Source organism: Sycon ciliatum, chromosome 2 (assembly GCF_964019385.1).
Source record: "Sycon ciliatum chromosome 2, ocSycCili1.1, whole genome shotgun sequence".
NCBI lineage: Eukaryota > Metazoa > Porifera > Calcarea > Leucosolenida > Sycettidae > Sycon > Sycon ciliatum.
This window is the reverse complement of record NC_088644.1, coordinates 2,550,101-2,570,962: the sequence shown is the minus strand read 5'-3', so window position 1 is coordinate 2,570,962 and position 20,862 is coordinate 2,550,101. Positions and strand designations below refer to the sequence as shown.

The 20,862-nt window shown below is 47.7% G+C and overlaps 2 protein-coding genes across 2 annotated transcripts; both read right to left on the bottom strand.

Annotated features, from left to right (window-relative positions):
* Nucleotides 1-4,225: 4,225 nt before the first annotated feature.
* LOC135808234 (testin-like) lies at nt 4,226-18,449 on the bottom strand. Its single transcript, XM_065321398.1, has 6 exons — nt 18,002-18,449; nt 14,727-14,815; nt 13,173-13,494; nt 7,755-7,985; nt 7,232-7,444; nt 4,226-5,575 (listed from the first exon to the last, which is right to left on the bottom strand). Exons 1-6 carry the CDS (start codon nt 18,095-18,097, stop codon nt 4,682-4,684), a joined length of 1,845 nt encoding a protein of 614 aa, XP_065177470.1. The 5' UTR covers nt 18,098-18,449; the 3' UTR covers nt 4,226-4,681.
* Nucleotides 8,539-12,534, bottom strand: LOC135808235 (uncharacterized). Its single transcript, XM_065321399.1, has 4 exons — nt 11,265-12,534; nt 10,884-11,048; nt 10,377-10,454; nt 8,539-9,833 (listed from the first exon to the last, which is right to left on the bottom strand). The coding sequence occupies exons 2-4, from the start codon at nt 10,893-10,895 to the stop codon at nt 9,186-9,188; spliced, it is 738 nt and encodes a 245-aa protein (XP_065177471.1). The 5' UTR covers nt 10,896-11,048; nt 11,265-12,534; the 3' UTR covers nt 8,539-9,185.
* Nucleotides 18,450-20,862: the final 2,413 nt, after the last annotated feature.

Sequence of the window (20,862 nt, the reverse complement as noted above, 5' to 3'; positions counted from 1 at the left end):
TCGAATGAACTGTAACCACTACTGCAATAACACGTTTTACAGAGCTAACCAATACGCGCGCGCGTGTGTGTGTGTGTGTGTGTGTGTGTGTGTGTGTGTGTGTGTGTGTGTGTGTGTGTTTCTGTTCACCAGCCCCTCACAGTCCATTTACTCGAAGCGCAGGTAGGCCGCGAGCTTTGGCGGGAGGCCCAGTGCGTTGACCGCGTCTTCGCTGATGGCCCCACGGAATGCGTCGATGACTGTCGAGCGGCACAGCTGTGCGAGTTGCAGCGGTTGCCTCTGCAGACAGATCACGTCCTCCAGGCGGTGCTCTCGCTGCTCAGCTGTGAGCTTCACGCTGCACTCACAGGTTGGCCCGTCGTGCAGCTGATTGTCGACAAAGGGTATCTCCGCAACTGAACCTATGCCGGGCATACCTCCATGCTTGATCAGGAGCTGGAGAACGTCATCGTTCAAGTCCCTTGTGCACACGAGCCGCAGAACAGCCGGGAAAATATCGAATACTCCAGGGATATGGCTCGCTCGCAGTGGTTCGCGCAAGCATGGTGGGAGCTTGAGCAGTATTCTTTCTCGTACAATGCCTTGCACACATGGTGCAAGAATATGCCACTCAGCTACAGATGAGACTCCAGATGTGGCAAAGGTGTATGGACTCGGTACGTATCTGTGCAGCTCCTCGCGGCGTTTCGCATTTAACCACTTCCGAAAGAGGCTTCTCGCCTTTGCTAGCGGCAAGCCACTCGGACTTGCTCCCTGGCAGAATAAAATCTGCATGCACTTCATCTGACCGCGCCGCTCTGATGGAGGAGCATAGAATGAACATAGGCGCAGCATGGCAGCGAAGCAGAAAAACTTCTTGCAGGTAAATTCTACATCTGTGTAACATGGTGCCTCTAAAACTGGAGCAATGCGAGAATCGAGGAACGACAAAGTCTCTCCCATTTTGATGCCGGTGGTACATGAAGCGTTCCAGCGAACATGACTCAGAAGTAATGCAGCTGCTTCCTGGTTGGCATCAGTTTTATAAGCACAGAACGCCTCCTCTATTGGTAACGGGAGTCGAGGGTCAGAGCAGAGGGCATCAAGTACAGCCACATCACCGCTGCACGCTTCAAACAATGTCAGGTGATCCATGTGATGATTGTACCAGAAGAAACAGGGCTCGGGAACTAGACGGCGCTCTGCGCTGTGTCGAATCAACGTACGCACAATATGTGGCTCGCGCAAGATGATGGCGGTGAATAGTGCGTTGTACGTTTCACCAACTTGTTCCGCTGGCGGCCCGTAGATACGGGCACTAAATGGGCTTCGCATTTTCTCCGAGTCCTGAGCCAGCCAAAATGGATCGGCTCCCCAGCGCAGTAGGCACTCAACCATATCAACATGTCCACACACGATGGCAAAGTTCAGCAGGGGGAAACCGGAAATGCGTGTATTGACGAGATGACGTACCTTCGGTGCTTTGTACACGGTGCACAGCGTATACTCGGAATCACTAGCGTCACCAGTGCAGGGCGAATGTTCATGCTTGGAAGCCAGCCGGTGCTTAAACACGTGGCGATACCACTGGCGGGGTGGCTGCGGGACTGGTTTTCGAACACCGTCCCCCTCCACGTCCACCCAGCTGTCTTCAGGATTTTGGTAGCTCCACACCTGATTCATATGTGACGTAAAGGCAGCAGCAGCAGCACCAGCAGGGCTACTTGTGTGTGTTGTACTCTCAGGGTTGCTCTTGCTCAGCTCACTGAATGTCTTGCACATATTGTTGAGAACCGTGACATCACCACTGCACACTACACGAAACAGGAAGAACCTCATGTCTGTGTCGCCATCGTCGTCGTCGTCGTCGTCGGCCTTGCGGCCATATTTCCTGGTGGGAGCAATGCCGTGACGACTCGGAAAGGTAATATCACTGTACATGGTGTCCGTCATTCCTTCTGGCCATCCTCCGCCAGACACGGCGGTCCACACTTCCAATGCAACATTGGGCGTAGGTTTGGGCAAAGAGGCTCTGGGAGATTTACATAGTTCGTGCCATCCCATGCTGAGGCGCTGCAGGAAAGCCCTGTGATGGCGAACGTTGATTTCTACCTCCCTTGCGATCATTGCCTCGTCCACTGCGTGCAACCGGACTATGGACCTGCTCTCACCTTCCTAGATTGACTGCGACACCACGTCTGCCTGATGTATGCCTAGACCCGGTAATGCTATGCGTCTCTGTGCGGGCACTGACTGCACATCCAGTTGTTCACCACGCCAAGACCTTTGGTTTTGGATACAAAGTACATGCAAGACTACATGTACAGTGGTTCGTTTAGACTGTCCGTCTGCCAACAGCTGGTGGTCATCGACCTTGTGTAGTTCAGGTCCGTTTCCACTGCTGTCTTGTTTGAAATCCGGGCAAGGCCGCTGAGTCCGAGTCTTGACTGCTTGGTCGTCTGGCAGTGGCAGGTTGAGTTTACGGCAGGGACTGAGGAGACGCACACATGGCGAAACACTAGCTCTGTCACACACCACTTGGTTTCCCGAATCCGAACGCCACACTCCGCCGCCGGTAGATCTACTACTAGCTTGTCTGGGGTGCCAAGCGTGTGTGGTTATTCATTCTAGCGCTTTGCACTGGTGACATTTGACCGGTGGATATCCCATCGCTGGCATCGGTATGTCGACCAAAATGGCACTGAGCACACGCTCCACAAGCTACTCATACGACCGCTGCCGCACATCCACGAAGACAAATGCAAAATAATTACTACTATACCTATGACAAATACAAGCATGCGCTGATGTAGGGATATGCTCTCCAAAGAAATAGCCCTCAAGGCCCAATGGCCGCTCAAGAACTCTCCTTTGCCTTTGGAAAAGCCGGTGATGTATGAGTAGCTTCTTCCTCCTACTCACACTCCTACTCCTATTGGCCTAGCGCGCACGAACGACCGAGTGCCACGTCGTTTGTAAAAACCAGGGAGAAAAATATACGACTCCCTAGGCCAGGCCCTGCTAAAATTAATAGTTCTACCAGTACCAGCATGCTAGCACAAGGTCCACAAACAATCTCATGCTCAGGCTAACGAAAAAATTTAATATTGACTTTACGTAATTTAGAGCTAGGATTGATGTTTCAGCTACAGTAGTACTAGTACAGACCAGTCAGTGTATGTATGTACCGGTACGTACATGTACTGTATTATAATACAGTCATGTAAATGGAGAGCCTCAGGATTTATTGCAATTACATACCAGTACTGGCAGTAGAAAAACCTCGGGGACCTCGGTTTTTATAACTGGTACGTAATTGCAATAAATCCTGAGGCAACTACATAAATTTTATTATACATGTACATACCGGTATGTTGACCTGCCCTTTCCCTAAACAGGAGTATTTTAATAAACAGTATTAATTTTATTGGTCTTAGTGGTACAATACTGTATATAAAATACTCCTTTTTAGGGAAAAGTGCAGTGCTACATGAAAACGTGCAGTGGGGTATTTATTGAGTCAAAGCAAACTTATTTGAATTTGATACTGTTGATGGTGTGGTCACTAATGAGTGTGGATATTTATCAAAGCTCAATATATCAATAATCAACTCTCCTCAACTCACCCGTACATGTATACCCACCCATAAACGAAACGTTTTCTCTTCGTGTAAATCTTGTCTTGATGAGTGATTTCATGAAAAATTGAAAATGTCCATTGTCAATATTTGTACACGGTATTACAGTGATTAAAGGTCTTTGTGGTCCACTTTCACAACAATAACACACACAGAAGTCTCTGCTGTGAGCACGGTGGCTCGGCAATGGCGAAGTAATACTGATATTATAGCCGGCGCATGTACTGTGTAAATGTATGTCAAATTGTCAATGTTCCGGGCCACTTGGCTAGATCTATTAGATCTCAGTCCGCCTTGCTGCTTCATCAGTGTGCTATACACAATCCACACTCACGGCTATACTTCGCCATGCTTTGATCCCTACCCACGCCATTGCAGAGTACAACTGAATCATTAAAATTCCAAGACACTCAGAACCGCAGTGTACAATGTATATTTAGAAAAGCGATCCTGTCAGCTTTTCTATTATTTTCTACTTGTAAGAGACACAATAGTCGTGTCATCATAGTAGCAAAATATGCTTCTTTGTCACACCTCACAACAGCCATACCTAGTGCAGGGCTTGGCTGCAAACAGCCATATTGCAAGACCAGAAAACACACGCATCGTAGAAGTTCGTCATTCGAAAGAACAATGCTTCTCGTTCATTTCAAATATTCAGCCAACCATCAGAAGCATACACACCTTTTAGCCTGCTAGAAGCAGTGCAGTAAACAGCGCTGTTATGGCCACTGCCCAGAGGAACAGAAGCGAAAATTGAGCTGCGGGCAAAAATAGACACTGAATAAGTTGATCACAACGGTCAGTCCATACCTTTGATAATATTGCATGCCATAGAGAATTTCTAGAACCGAGTTGAAAAATGGCGTTGCACCGAGACACATCTTCAGCCTGCGTTGTAAAAATACGTTCACGTGCAATGAAATAGGGCTAAAATCATAGTGGCAACAAGCGCAATGGGAGGAGTAATTATTCGACCAAACATAAAAATGGCTATGTGATTTTTGTATGGCACAAGAGAGAACGAGAGAGAGAGAGAGAGAGAGAGAGAGACCGTGATTAGATTAGAGGCAAAGTCCACAAGTGAGTGCATTGTCCTTGAAGTTGAAGCGTTCTCCATCCAGCTTCTTTCCACAGTTGGAGCAGACAAAGCAGGGAATGTGCCAGCTGTTGGATTGGTGGGCAATGAACGAGTCATCGCCATCACTATTCTTGACAATGACTTTCCGACAGGCGAAACACTTCGGCGCAAGCTTCTCACCGAAACATTTCTCACAACAGAACTTATCATCTTTGCGCACAAACTTCTTCCCGGCCAACGGAACCTGACAGTAGGAGCAAACGAAGCACTTCTCATGGTACACATCCTCCTTGTAGCGTAGTCCACCCGCCTCGCCTATCACCTTGCTGCATGCTTTGCAGCGGGTGGCGTGCGACTTCTCGTAACAAGGCACACAGAAGAGACCAGAGCTGTGGTCGACGAACGGCTTGCCGGCGAGCTCCGACTGACAGCCACTGCACACAAAGCAGGACGAGTGCCACTTCTTGTCCCCGACTCCCAGAGAGCGCTGGGTGCCATCGATGGGATCCTTGCACTTGGCGCAGCTGTACGAGAACTTGCCAGAGTAGCACTTCTGGCAGAAGAGCTTCTTTTCGCGAAGCAGGAACTGACTGGGATCGAGTACGGCCTTGCAGTCATTGCACGTAAAGCATTTGGTATGCCACTGGTACTCTCCACTGCTCAGCTGCTCTTCGCCAGCCCCGATTTTAGCTTCGCACATCAAGCAGTGCTTGGCAAACTTGCTTTCAAAGCACGGCACGCACACCACATTGCCCTTGGTCTGCACAAATTCTTCGGACTTCTCGGCCGCCAGCGGATTGTCACATCCCATGCAACAGAAGTGATCCGGATGCCACCTCTTGCCTTGAGCTACGGTATAGGTACCTTTGAAGATGAGCTGTGCAACGCAGATAAACACCAGGAGAAAAGGAAAATCGCGTGGATTACCTATGTGACAATATGATGTCCAGGAGAACGAATTTCAAGACTCCAATGTAGCTGCAGTAGTTTACTGCTCTTGTGCCAGGTGTGTCTTTGCCACCATTAGCGCAGCGTTAGAGTGCACAGACCTGTGTGCCCAGTGCTAGGGCGACGTCGCGCCTGGGGCTATTTTATTCATGAGATTGGATTTCTTTGGCCAGCAGTGTAGGTGCGTCGAGCACTCTTCAGAGCTGCTGCAGCTCACTCTGAGTGTACAACAGGGAGATATATCATCATGATTGTGGATTTGCTGCTGCTGCTGCATAGCCCCAAGTCAAAAGACTTAGCAACTTCCTGCCTGCACCTGACTTGCATGCTATGATTCCCCTCAGTATTTCTCACCTTGCTCTCTCTTATATTCAGGCTTCCCGTTTCGGAGCCCTCGGTTGCCTTCGGAGCCCTCGGTTGCCTGATGATTGCGACTATATGTACATGAAACTCGGAGTTGCAACACAGCTTCCCCCCCCCTCCTCTCTCTCCCTCTCTCCCTCTCTCCCTCTCTCTCTCTCTCTCCCTCTCTCTCCCTCTCTCTCTCTCCCTCTCCTCTCTCTCTCTCTCTCTCTCTCTCTCTCTCTCTCTCTCTCTCTCTCTCTCTCTCTCTCTCTCTCTCTCTCTCTCTCTCTCTCTCTCTCTCTCTCTCTCTCTCTCTCTCTCTCTCTCTCTCTCTCTCTCTCTCTCTCTCTCTCTCTCTCTCTTGTGTATCCAGATGTTGATACAGGGAATATGGTGAAATGGTCTTCCGTCGATACTGAAAGCTGAGTTACATGTACAGTAGGTATCGGTTATAGCGTGGGTGTTTGAAAAACGACATTTGATTCTTATTGCCGATATTTCTTACACACGATAAATCACGTGTGACATATCATATGCACGTGTGACATACAGGTATCATAATTATAATTATGCGCGCACGTTTGGCATGTGGACACGTACAATCATGTAGGTCTACACATGATACACACGGATCAGACTCGCGGTCGTGCTAGGCGACTGCGGAGCAGCAGATACGAGAGAAGTCGGAAGCAAGAGTCCAAGAGAAGTCGGAAGCAAGAGTCCGACTGGACAGAAAAAGTGATTCTCCGATGCTCAGTTGGACATAACTCTCTTTTTGTGTTGAATATTATTGTATTGAGTATGCACAGAGCACAGATTTTATTACTACAGGCGATACACTTTGCACTAATCTGGCATATTTTGCTACACAAAATCCATTCTTAGGGCCGATATATTCTACTATGCGATAATACTGCTTGTAAGAATAAATATACACATAAAATATGTGTTATGATTATGAAAAAATGAGTGTTCATTCTTGTAGGCAGTATATTCTTGTATACGACCACACTATAACCGATACGCACTGTACTAGTACTTATCTGCGGAGGCATTGGTTGTGAGAGTTACCACCTCACCCTCGCAGTTAGGCGCTGCATCTGCCACCCTGGTATTATCCTGTAATAATGACATCACCTACATGTAGTCATGACATCACCTACATGTAATCATAACATCACCTAGGTATCATCCTGTAATCATGACATCACCTAGGTTAAGGACTACTTCAAGTACTTACCTCATCGCATCCACCACAGCGGGGAAATATCATCTCAGCGTGATGGCGCCCACAGTACAACTTGCCCTCGTGAACAAAGTGAACGAGGTCGACCAGAAACTGCTTGCACTCGGTGCACACAAAGCACTGCGGGTGGAAATGTTGTCCGGGAAGACGGCCACTGGTCACTGACATGTCCCCTATGGCAATCGTTTGGCTGCAGTCAGCGCAGCTCTGAGCAATACAACAACAGCCACATTCACAAGGGAGAAAACATCCATGGTTTGCATGGGAGTGACCCTGGAGATCCCACATTTGTTTGAGCGTCAGATCAGGTGCCTTTATATTGATTCAGGTACATATCAAGCAGGTCTTTGAACTGCACGAGATTATCACTTGGAATAACAGCCTTCCCTGGATGTGTATGAGTCAGACTAAAATGACTATGACCAGACTAGATAGAGGACCGTACACTAACGCTAACACACAGACATGGCTAGACAACGTTAGAATTGGTCTGAGCCAAGTGACTCTCCACCCGTACCTTTATCTCCTCCTGCTCGGCCACGCTTCCCTTGCCCAAATCCTTGGTGTCGCGATTCGCCACAAAGTTCTGCATGACTTCGGCCGCCTCATTGTCCACACCACTGCACGCATCCTTGTCGGAGTCATGAGGAGGAAGCTGATGCAAGCGGCGACGTGCTCGTTTCTGCTGTCCCTCCAGCGTGTTCTCAGGCCGAGCGTCGACAGGTACCATGTCCATGAACTTCTCAACCTATCAGTGTTACAAACAGTCAGCAGAAGAGAAACTTAGATTTGGAGTGTCTAGCTATAGCCGCAATGCATTGTACAATGTAGTATTGCCTTCGCAAGAGTTCTATACAGGTAGACTTCCTTTACATGGCTGGCTAACGCCCCCTCCTTTGCATTGGCTTCTTCCATTGGACGGTGAAATAAAATAAAATAAAATTCGAACCTTGGTTTGCCGGGCCGCAACTTCTAAATATCCAAAATTCCACCCCACGTACCAGTATGTATTTGAAATTGCTCAGAATTGCAAAATCATTATCCCTGCACATGTACTTCACGGCTGAAAACACATCCAGCCATAAAATTATGTGCATGTGCATGCATGGGTAGAGACGTGTCAACAATGTGTTTGTGTTGTAAACGACACTCAGACAGCATTCAGTTTGAGTTCTCAGTACAGTAAAACGGGTAACTACCAACCACCGAGACTAGTGACCAGCCTGGTAACTACCGACCACCAACCACTTCACCAGGCACGGATACCCTCCCTTTCGTAATGCACTGAGACTAGCGACTACTGGCTCGATGCAACCAGCGGCCGCCTTTTCTTGTCCCAAGGTCGATTTTCGACCCGTAACTAGCGATCGCGATGTGGGAAATCAAAGGTTGTTCGAAGCTCCTTCTTTGAAATATTGTATATTTTCAATGGTCTTGATCGGTATATTTCGATAATGCGAGTGAAAAATGGACGGAGATTCTTTTGGCTGTGAACTGGCCTGCCATAGTTCCAAGTGCTTTCAAAAATCAAAAACCAAACATGATGGGAAACATCTTTGAGAGCGCATCGAAAGCGCTCTCTGGTCCTTGTTACTGCTCGAAGGATAAACAAAGACTGAGCTGCTCTGTTGAAGTCCAATCGCATACCCCAGTCGCACAGATGAGCACTGTAATGCTAGCATGCTACTGTATGTTGCAGCATGGCTTGGGTTACGTTGCAATGGATGTTGATAAACTTACTGATTTCATCAACAAATTTGAAGCCCAGCGCCACGCCAAACTTCCACAGCGGCCAGGAAATGCTTGGCTCCTGGCTTCAGAAGTAGCAACTGAATTTGATATCAGCAATAAAACATAAATTTCTCTCTCTAAATGTTGAGTGATCTGTGATAAGAATGGCATTGCGCAATTGGTGGAGAAATTCTTGCGCTGCATTTTGGCATACATATCATACAATGGGATCCATATATAGCAACGGGGTACAAAGCTCCAACAAAAAGATCACCTGCCATGATAGACAACTTTTTTTTGGAACCAGGGGGCGGTCGTTAGTTACTGGTTTTACTGTACTTCTGATAGAAGATATTAAACACGGTAGACTGTCGTACTGGAGCTGCCGGTGAAGCTTCGACATGACGGCGGAGTTGTGAAACGAGGTCAAATCCCTTGGATGAGGCCTGGGTGAAGGCAGTGATTGCTCAAGGAAGAGCTGAACCTTGGCAATGCAGTCCAGCGCCTCTGCACGATTCACAGGCTTGCACACGACCTGTTCATCAACATCTTCATCATCATTATCGTCTTCATCATCATCTTGCTCCTCATTAGCCTTGGCCAAACTCAGGTCAATGTCCTCGTCTGTTGCTGTGTCGCAAACATCCTTGGTTGTTTCGGCCGCGGGGTATCCGGTGGCATCAAGATTGCCATCAATCTGTGACCGGCCATGCAACTCAATCAGCGAAACAATCTCCTCCACACGATTGCGGGTGTATGGTTCCTCATCAGGTGCTAAGGTGTCACCTTTACCATCCGTGATGGTGAAGCCACAATGCCGAAAACAAGCACGGATCGTCGACTCTTCAACATTGCTCCAAGCATCCTGCAAGGAAAGATTAAGAATTAGGAAAAGGTTCAGTCACGGCAAGGAATAGGCTCATGAAAATGGCAGGAAGAGCGCATGCAGGCCCAGTCACAAAAGAATATAAATAGAAGAATAGAACAAAGATTAGAAACGATTCCACTACAGTAGAATGCCGATTATCCAAATTTCGACTATCCGAAGGATCAATTATCTGAAATGCCAGTTTCCATTGAATTGAAGGGACGACAATGAGTTCTGCTCATTTTCCCCACCTCAAGCACCATTCAAGCAATGCACAAGATGTTTTGGAACAGGTTGGAGTGACAATTTTTCACCGTAGAGTCATTTTGAGGAGCTAGAGTGTGTCTAGTTTGTGTGGAACTGCCGAAGAGAACGAGAAAAGATGGGAACATGAAGGAATGTGCATGTCATAAATGGATGTTTGACTGCTCCCTTATCCAAACTTTCTCCTCATCCGAACCCCTGGAGACCCGGGGGGGGGGGGGGGGGGGGGTGCGGATAATTGGCACTCTACTGTATATAGGGATAATGGTCATTTACCTGAAGGCTCCGAAGTGCCTCGATAAGTGTGACTTTAATCTCATTGATCGGCTTGCCATCATCAAAGTGCTTGATCACCTGCGGCACCACGCACAAATGGGGAAATAGACAACATTTGCAATGAGTTTATTCTTTAACTCGGATACTGAGCCAGTAATAAAATGTAAAATAGAAGATAAACACATGGGAACGAGTTATGGAGCAACATCCACGACTGCAAGAAGACTGTCTCAGGCTGTTGAATGTCTCAGTGGCCTGTCAGTTTTTTTGCCCTGTTATCACACTTTCTGACGGCTAATTATCTTTTCACAGTCGTGGATATTGCTTCATAACTCGTCCCATGTGTTTTCCCTCTGTTTTAAAAGTTTATTCGATCTTTATGCTGCAAAAAAACCTCACTGTACTCGTACATACATACAACATCCTTTTGCAACAAAGTGCAATGTACAAGTACACAGAAGAGACTATAAAGAGAACACACAGAATATGTGAAAATCATCATCTCACTTTCCGCATCATTCTCTTCCGGTACTGCGCCTTGAGGCAGCGGATAATATCTTCATTGCGGGGTTACTTGACGGATGTTGTGTTCGGTGGCAGAACGACTAACTCCACATTCGCCAGGCCTTGTAAATGGGGCTACGCCGAGCAGTTGTCGATAACCAAACAGATCTAGTGGAGCAACCAGCAATCAGAGACAAACAAGAACAGTCTTCGTAGCACACAATGCACATCAGACAGTACATGGGCTATGTAGCAAACACAAATTCACGAATTCCTGAAGCAAAAAACTAATATAATTATGCGAAACAAAACACAACTTGTTTAGAAGCCATAGTGAACACTACGAAAAGTCGGGCAGTCAATGAATCGAAAGATCAAACTCACCTTACGCTTCTGACTTGCCATCCGGCTGTCCAGTATTCGAACCCATCGTTCGAAAATAGCGCCGGTCATCCAGGCTTTCTTGTTGTCATCGTACTCCGTGGGAAGGTTACGAATGCCACGGAAGCATCTTGGATTTTTGATCTTCCCGATCAGCAACAAGGGCAGCTTCTCGCCAGACATACTGCACGCTGCGAGCACCGTTACCCGCTCCTTACTCTGCTTCTTACCCTTGCACCTATCCCTACTGCGGCCTTCGACCAAAGACTTGGACGACGACAACGTTGGATAAAATAGCGCTGTTTCGTTGGCTTTGTATAGATCGTCCGGCGAGTAGCGTTTCAACAAATCCTGAAATGTAAAACGATAGCCAAATGGAACATGGGAACAGAATATTTGAGTGGTGTGATCACGCCAACAAGCGTTCTCCGAAGGCAAGCAACGATCACTCAACAATATGAACGACTTCACTTACCCCCAGCACTGTAGTTGTCCAAGCCGTGTCGACTGAATCGCTGTTGACGGATTTCTCCTCGCCGCACATGAAGTTACTTGAAGGTAAGTCCATGCCGGGATTTGAAACACGTCGGCCAACACACGACGATGTAGAGAATCCCTAAACCCCAGCTGCTCAGAAAACGTCAGAGCCTTCTCCTAAAGAAGCGGGCCACACAAACTGATTCCTTTTAAGCTCAGGCTTAATTGGAGGAGCTAGGTGAACAGTGCGCCATTGGCGTCCGCGAAAGTTGCCTCTCGCTTTCGTTTCCGCCGAGTCCCAAGCTGGTGCTCCTCGACGGCTGCTTCAGTTTCCAAGCGGTGTTTCAACCAACCCAACACGGTGTTGAGGGGCACGGCGACCTCTTCAGCCACCTTTGCTTTGACTTTCCCGTCGGCTACCATTTGAAGCGCCTTGGACCTTTCCTCACACGTTTTTGAAACGTACTTTGACGAAGTTTTCTTGGATGCTACTGTTGAAGCTGGAACGCATGAAACAAAGCCAGGTTCTATGCCGGCAGCGGGAAGACGAGAGGAGAACGAACTTAGAATTACCGGTGAATCTCAAGTATACCCGCCCACTTTGAAATAAGCGCACGAAGGACATAGTGAATGTGCTTGCACTGTGACCTGCCCTTCTGTATAACAGAAAACTTTGAAGTATCCAACGAGACTGCTTTTCGAACTTCGAGTTATGCATTCGGATTTTACTGCAAGTGACCTGTGGAAGATCGGTACGGTGCAACGGAACAATTCGAACTGATTACCCAAGACTTAGTATAACGGCCCTCGATGGACCATGAGAAAGTACTGCTAGTTGTCGCTATTTCGAGGTTAAAAGTATGCATGTCAAGTGGTTTGTTACACAGTTATACACCAATACCCTAAAACGATCTCCCGGCTACAAATTCTTCCTAAAGTAATTAATGAAACAACATCCAAATTTCCAGCCCCTCCTGAAGATGGAGCTGGCCTGAAAATTTGGATTCTATTTAATTAACTACTTTTGGAAGAATTTGTAGCCGAGAGACAGTTGGGGTAGTGGTGCATAACTGTGTGAAACATGAACTGTGGCTATAGTGGAGTATGCACACCATTAAGGTGGTTACTTAGTTTGAAGATATTATTTTGTGAGTTATTGTTATATCTGAGGCCACTTTTAACGTCTCCCTCTCTACGGACTAGCAATTCTCCATTTTCATCCAAGCTTAGGATACAATAAATCAGGTCCAGAAAACCCCCGGGGCTCTTGAAATGTAACTTCTATGATGTAGTGCTAGTCTGCTACGCACTGGCATGGCATTTATGATGGATGAGATGTGCTATCCTATTATGTGATGCGATATTATCTAATGTCGCGTTATGAGATGTCATGTGAAGGTCTCTTGCAAACGAGTATTCAGGCATCATTCTTACCTGCCTCTTTGTAAGCCCATCTGGAATCCATGCATATGGCGAGTCATTCTCCTCCACAATATCGTTTTTCAGGCTGGTCCCGGCGAACGCGTCATCCAGACCTTCCTCTTCTTCCTCTGGCTCTTCAGAGACCGAGCCGAGTGGTACCTGGCTCTTGCTGGGCGGCCTCCACTTACGCCCGGTACGCTTCACCTCCGGCGGCGCGTCCGCAGAACCGGATTGCATGTGCTTGAGGTGCATGTTGGGAATGTCCGTCGGATCGTCCACCACGATGCCGATATCATGGTCCTCTCTCTTGCAGTAGCAGTTCCTACAGCTTTTGCTGCACACGCGTCACAGAATACGGGAAGCAGAAACAGAGGGCATATGATTACCATAGGTTTAAACAAAGCGTCCAATTAGGCAGAGGAGTGATTTCGCATGGTGCACCATCCATGCTGAGTTAAGTACATGTCCGGAATCCTAAGATACATTATTAAGGTTGCGTTTGTTCGATGCCATTCCGCCACCATTCCAAAGTCATTCCGCCGTGTTTTGGTTCCGGAGCGTTTGTTTGGTGCACTGGACAGCGTGTGTTCGGTGCAATTCCTATTCCGGTCGCGGAATGAAGGGGGCAGAATCAATTCTGGCGATTCCTAAGAAAAAGTGGATTGAGGGGCTTCGTCGCTGCTGCATACCTCTCCAACAAAGCTTCAAACACGATTATCGATATAGTATGTTTGCGGACATCGTCCAGGGTATAGGCTGGTACTGTAACCTCGGCATAATAATTTGTTCGTGGTATTTTGAGCCTTCGCTGCCTGAGAAAGTGTTCGCCCGGGATCGTTGATGAACTGGAAATATACACTCGCACCTCAGCTCTTCATCGTCGTCGAGCAGGGCCTCTAGAATCACAGGGAGGTATTTTTTCGAGTCAAAGACCCAAGACCCAAAGAGGCACCGAGCCTGCCACTTCACTTCTTCTTACAACAGTGCCTCGTCTCTGTCAAATATACACGAGAGCCAGAGACGTTTCTGTGACTGATACGAGGTCGATTACCATGATGAAGTAGAGACCTAACGCCGTCTACAGGCACCCTAGCTACTTGTACTCGTAGATCTACGCCGTGTTTGGCCGCTCCTTCATCATGACTGTCGTCGGGACATGCAGAAACTTGCGGAAGCAAATAGCAACTACCAGGACTGGCATGTAGTAGTCTTCGCAAGGCTGCAAACAACAGGTAATACTCATACTAAAAAACACCCCAAAAACATTCGACCGTTGTTTCGTTTCCAGAGTGTCGCAAAACTTTGCCAGATTCCCGAATGCATGCCGGCGCGTTTGTTTGCTACACTCATTCCGATTCCGCGATGGGCACGAGCGTCATTCCATGCCCATTCGGGAATGACCGAACAAATGCAACCTAAGACACGTTGAAGCAGCAGTTCGACAGGGTTTTCCAACTTTAATTTTGCTTTAGGTTCCACACCAGAAAAGTGCAGCAGTTATTTTGCATGCCACAGTACAGTGTTGAGATCTGTGAGAAAATTATTGTAACGACATAGGGGACTTACCGCCACACATGCAATGCAAATCCCTCCTTGCAGTTCTTGCACGCCAGGCATGGCTTGCCTGCGTCAACATCTTGCAGCAGAACATTGCCCTGGACAACAACACGCACCAGCAGCAACAGCAGGAAGTACATCAGTAGCAGCTAGCAACAATGATACTCTATGCATCAATCTGGTATCCGAAAAACTCCTTCAGAACATTGTTTTATTCATCGGTTTGAGGGAAAGATGCAAACCATTACTTGTTTTTTATTACCATGAGAAATTAACAAAAAAGTGGTTCTGGAGATTACCGACATATTCTTGATGCTTTTCTGTTCAATGCCCACACGGCAACACCGCCTACACTAGACTGAGAGTAGTGTGGATTCTAGACTGAAGCAGTGATACTCAGCACATCCTCTGGCAGGTTACTGCAGCTTAGGTGTGTGTGTGTGTGTTACGCATTCAAACCGTGTGTGTGTGTGTATCTGCACGTCTCCAATGCCCACAACTTGCAAAAAGGGAAATAGCATTCACTCTTCAGTGCTGATTTCAAGTGTTGCTGTACATCATGACTTTGGTGGGAACACACGCATTCACACACCCCCCCCCCCCACACACACACCGGCACAGCTAGACTGGGCTCCTTATTCCAGCCTTGTTTTTCAGTACTCGTTCCACACACAGATACGAACATGCAGTGATATGCACACACTGGCCTATGCAGACCAGCGGTTTGTTCCTTTGACCCACGTAGCTCTGCCGGCTGTGCACTGCTGCAGAGGAAGTATCTGCCAGGCTGGCTTCCAGCCTCCCAAGTTTGCACATACACAGTCACATGGGCCACTGGAAAGTGGATCAAGTTGTGGATGCCGCATGCAGCCGATCCAGGTGGTTATACATCTGAGTCAGTGCGGTGCAGTGCAGCAGTGTGTGTATTCCATTATAAACTTTTAGAGTCGAGCTCATACTGCAAATGCAGTACCCCTGTCTTAGTCCAGCCAACACCTCCTCTGCGTCTTACTTAGTGCACCATCGGTCAGGTGCCTTTCTGAAAACATTCCAGCTCAACCCTGGCCAAGATTTTTAGTGTTCCTTCTCTATCCCCAGTCTATCTTGTTGTCTTAGCTGCAAACAGTCGATACCTTTGTCAACATTGGACATAGATTAGCTAGATCTCAGTTCTGACGCCGCATCCTAATCCATGCAGAACTGGTGCACAACAATGCTGCAAGCTTGGCTGCTACCAAGTCACGCATGAACCTGTGCATCACGCCCACAGGAACCATGCACTACTAGTGCAGTAAAACCTGTCAAGGCGACCACTCGGATAAGGCGACCACCTGTCTTAGAAGACCACTGAAACCAGGACCGAGTGATGCTATTTCCAGTCAAATGACCCTGGATAAGGAGACCACCTGGTAACAGAGACCACATTTTTGAATGTCCCTTGAGAGGTCGTCTTAGACAGGTTTCAGTGTAGTAGTAGTACTCACACTCAGTCTAACTGAATGCCTGTAGACCATGCACTGCACCAGTGCAGACTGTTTCTGATGCTGTGACTGTACGTACAACCCTTCACACTGTACACACAGTGATACATGATTGTGATGTTGCCCAGCCATCAACACAGTGATACATGATTGTGATGTTGCCCAGCCATCAACACAGTCAGCATGCTTTCTTCTTGCTTGCAAGGACTAGTAGCATGTCGCAGTACCATGGATATACTGGAATTTCACAAATTTTCGGCGTACTTTTACTTTCGGTACTTTCGGTGCGTCTGTTTCATACATAAATTTCAATACACCGAACAAATACTAACACACATAATCCAATAGGGAACTGCTTCTCTGTACCTAAAACTTCTGCTCCCCTAGCCTGGCCTTTTGCATGTCCTCATACTGAAAATATTGAGCACTTACATTGCACCTACATAGTAAAATTTCTGAAATTGGAGTATGCATCTTGAGTTGTACAGTGCTGCTCAAAGGACGCTTTCGATTACACGCATTTTGGTCAATTCTAGAATTTGTTATGTTGATGCACAGTTCGATTACACAAAAAGTGACAAATAATTCCGTCGTTAGAATTGATTTCATCCAATTCCCTGTCCCCGGGGAAAATTGCGATTCCGCGGCCGCGTTTTTTTCCGCGTTTTTTGCGATTTTTTAAAAGACCGCGTTTTCCGCGATTTTCCCGCGTTTTTTGAACTTTTTTGTTGCACTACACGTACACACAGTGCACTGTTCGGTCAGCAACGTCTCATCGTGGCGGCTTTTTACTCAAATATGACGAGTGCTTACACCAGAGACTTGTAACTGATTGATTTCACTACATACTCACTGAAAATTGCCGCACATCAATTATTATCCACCGCATATTTACCGCAAATTCACCGCAAATTATGCCATATTATGCCGCGTTTTTCCCCGCGTTTTTTGCGTTTTTTTCCGCAATTTTCCCCGGCGACAGAATTCCGTCGAATCCGTCAATTCTGAAGAGAGGGCGGAATTTCTCTAATTCTGGCGCTGGAATTGCGCAGTCGGTGTGTTACCGGTCTGGTCATGACTCAAGCGAGCGAAGAGCCTCCCTGGCCGGCGTGTGCGCGATGCTGGGTCCACGTGCGCGCGAGGGTGTACGTTATCTCTTTTTACAATTCATCAAGTTTGTTTGTGACATGACATGAATAAAAATGCGTTGTGAATTCCAGTCGTTTGTTTACAAGGCCGGAATCCGCTCATTCCAGAATTAAAAAAACCAGTTCCAGAATTGTGTAAACGTGTAATCGAAAGCGCCCAATGAAATCCAGTGGAAAGTTGTGTCACTCAAGTGCACGCCGGGCGTTGCGCAGCTCTAGACCTGCGAACACTGGGCTGCGAAATGGTGCAAGGCGCAAACTTGAGTGACGTGAACGGATTTCATGGAGCAGGACTGTAGTTGGCTCTGTGGTGTGGAGATGGCCATCTGGCGGACTGAGAGGTACACATGCTACAGACCATCCAGCTGTCCCTCATTCAAGCACACCTCTGCTCTGGATACACACGCATGTACGCAGCACACAGCATTCCTTCCGGAGACTCAGCCGAGATTCATCTCAAGTAATTAATATTTCCGAAGTCATCACAGCAGACACCTCACGCATGACCCACTAGTGTACTTGGCGAAGTACCGTTACCACTGATTCATCACGCATACATTCATGCAAGGACTTAGGCAAGGAAGGACCACCGGTAGGTGCGCGAGCGCTTACAGGAATTATTTACATTAATTCTTAGAACCGCTTCTCGCCTTACCTGCTTCGTTTGACGACGTCGCACTGAGCCAAGGGTGCGAGTTGTAAGCATTCGATCGCGCGAAACTCCGCGCGATACTGCCTTGCCCCCACTCATGGCTGCTGTTCCTCCTCCCACTGATGTCGCTCGTCGGGTACCTCTTTCCACCTGTTCGCAGCTGAGCGATGTGATGTTGTGCACCTAACGCCTTAGTTAGTAACGGCTTACGCCAGCTTTGATTTGAGGTTCAAGCGCACTCCACGCGCCCTGTCTTCTCAGATCTGTGTCCCGTCCGATAACTGTAACATGGCCGACCATGCAAGTCACTAGTGGACTGGCCCGATTCGGTTCGACATGTCAGCAAACCATGATAAACAGCATGCAGGCTTAGTTCAGTCTCGTCCGTCGTCATTCTGCAGTACAGAGGTAGTCGTTGGCCCTGAACGGTACGTCCGTACTAGTATCTCACCAAGCCACCAAGTGAACAAGACGTTGGTAAAATCTGTCAGAACAACGACAACTTCGAACAAGCAGCGGTTGGGGAGTGACGTACATTTGGCAGCGACGGTCGTGTTCGCGACAGGCGTGGAAGTCCATTTTCGGATATACAGTAGCTTCTACTTCTAGCTTCAAACAAAAGCAACAGTTACTACAACATGTAGGCGCATGTACATGGAAGTGAAATTTCGTGCACCCTCCGCGCACAGAGAAGTACAAAATGTAGTTTCAAAATAATTACTAAATTAGTGGTGTGCACGGGTAGTCGGGTACCCGTGCTACCCGTGAGGACCTCGGGTAGTCGGGTACCGAATAGTACCCGAAAACCCGAGGTCGCAGATGACATCATGTAGACTACAGTGCACGTGTACGTGTACACATAATTCACGAATAAGCGCATGTTTACCCATGTACCCAGTGCGCAAGGGATCGGGAAGGGGCCCGTGCTACCCGTGGAAAACTACCCGGACCCGATACCCGAAGAAAATGCCACCCGACTCAGCCCTAATTATCACTACAGTACAGTGTAGCTACTTCTGAAGTACAAATAAACCAATCGATGCCGGCATACATGTAGGTCTACGTCTGCAGTGATGAAACAACGAAATGAACATTAAAGGGGAAGTATACCCTAAAATCAAATTTTCACCAGTTGTAGTCTTCGGGGTGCTGAGTCGAATGGTCTTGGTCCGAGGAAGCTGAGACGCTCCCTTCCTCCTTTATTCCCAATCGAACTCGCGCACTTCCACCGAAACTGGGTGACTGCGCCCTACTAGATGGGGATTTGTATGCAAAATGTCACTAAAAGCGCCATTTCGTTCTTATAAAAGCACGGATGACCGCGATTGGCCCATATGTTGTAGTCTTTTGGACGCTGAGTCGACTGGTTTTGGTCCGAAAAGGCTGCGATGCAGCGTTCCTCCTTTATTCCCAATCGAACATGGCTGAACAAGCGGTCACGTGCTCCTGCGTACACCAGTCAGCTGGTCACCGTGCCTGCAGGGTACAACTTACTAGCCTGTTTGACCTTTTTTGGGTGCAGTCCTGTGTGTGTGGTCACTCGAGTTGAACTCGAGTTGAACCTTGGTGTGAAATTTGTCGCCTGCTGGCGTGTTGACCAGGTGATTTGGGCACCCAGGAGCACGTGACCGCTTGTTCAACCATGTTCGATTGGGAATAAAGGAGGAACGCTGCATCGCAGCCTTTTCGGACCAAAACCAGTCGACTCAGCGTCCAAAAGACTACAACATATGGGCCAATCGCGGTCATCCGTGCTTTTATAAGAACGAAATGGCGCTTTTAGTGACATTTTGCATACAAATCCCCATCTAGTAGGGCGCAGTCACCCAGTTTCGGTGGAAGTGCGCGAGTTCGATTGGGATTCAAGTAGGAAGGGAGCGTCGCAGCTTCCTCGGACCAAGACCATTCGACTCAGCACCCAGAAGACTACAACTGGTGAAAATTTGATTTCAGGGTATACTTCCCCTTTAACGGTTATGTATAGTACTGCAACCACGGTTTTCTTCGATGATCTTCGGCCCGGTGATCAGGTGATGCGCATGCAAGATGAACACCAAAGAAATTCAGCAAAATATTCGACACGCGGGAGCGAGGTCGAAAATGCACTCGAAGATTAATTTATTTGTTTGGGAGCACTTTAAAAATCTTTGTTATAACTTATATTATAAGTATTGTCATAGAAGAGAATAGCCGGCCGGGCCGGCGCGGTTGGGTCCAACGTAATAATAATATAATAAATATTCGCGGGATCCGCGTAGGCATCGCTTGAATGTTCAGAAACACACAAACTAGCCTTCGCATCCGCAGGCCACCACTATGCCTGTTCACCGCTTTGTAGTGCAGTGGTGAATTCAGACCTCACAAGTGAGTCAGGGGAGAGGATCTAGGAGGTGACACTAGTGGAGACGTTAAGATGCACGTTATTTCCGACGTGACACGCAATTTCACGTCAAATTTGGCGTAAAACTCCAAATTTCGACGTGAGCTGCAGGTCACTCGCGTTGATTTTTCGACGTGCGAGCCAAATAACGCGAGCTGAACTCTCGCGTCACGTCGGAAATAACGTGCATCTTAATTAACCTCTCTAGTCTCTCAACCAATCGGGTGTGTAACTGTAACGCCCATAACCCTGTAAACTGCATCCTTGTTATTCTCACTCCGAGCTGTGAGTACCCAGTTGACCGTGGGTGTTCAGCGTAATACTAATACTAATAGCCGGCATTATTTTCGGCATTATGAGACTATCCGAGCATTAGATAAGATAGGAACAAGACGAGCAGTATGGGAGGTTTGAGCGGCATGCCGAGTTTCATAGTGGATAATGTCGGGAAATCTCAGGTTTTTGGCAACAATCGGCTAAAGCC

Bases quoted from the DNA above. Each gene is read 5' to 3' on its own strand.
- LOC135808235 (XM_065321399.1), bottom strand. The intron at 9,834-10,376 runs GTAAATGACCAT...CTTTCCTTGCAG, and splicing joins AGGCACTTCGGAGCCTTCAG to GATGCTTGGAGCAATGTTGA.
- LOC135808234 (XM_065321398.1), bottom strand. From the start codon at position 18,097: ATGAGTGGGGGCAAGGCAGTATCGCGCGGAGTTTCGCGCGATCGAATG. The intron at 7,986-13,172 runs GTAAGAATGATG...TAACACTGATAG, and splicing joins ATGGGCTTACAAAGAGGCAG to GTTGAGAAGTTCATGGACAT. The intron at 5,576-7,231 runs GTAAGTACTTGA...TGCGTTGCACAG, and splicing joins GCTGTGGTGGATGCGATGAG to CTCATCTTCAAAGGTACCTA.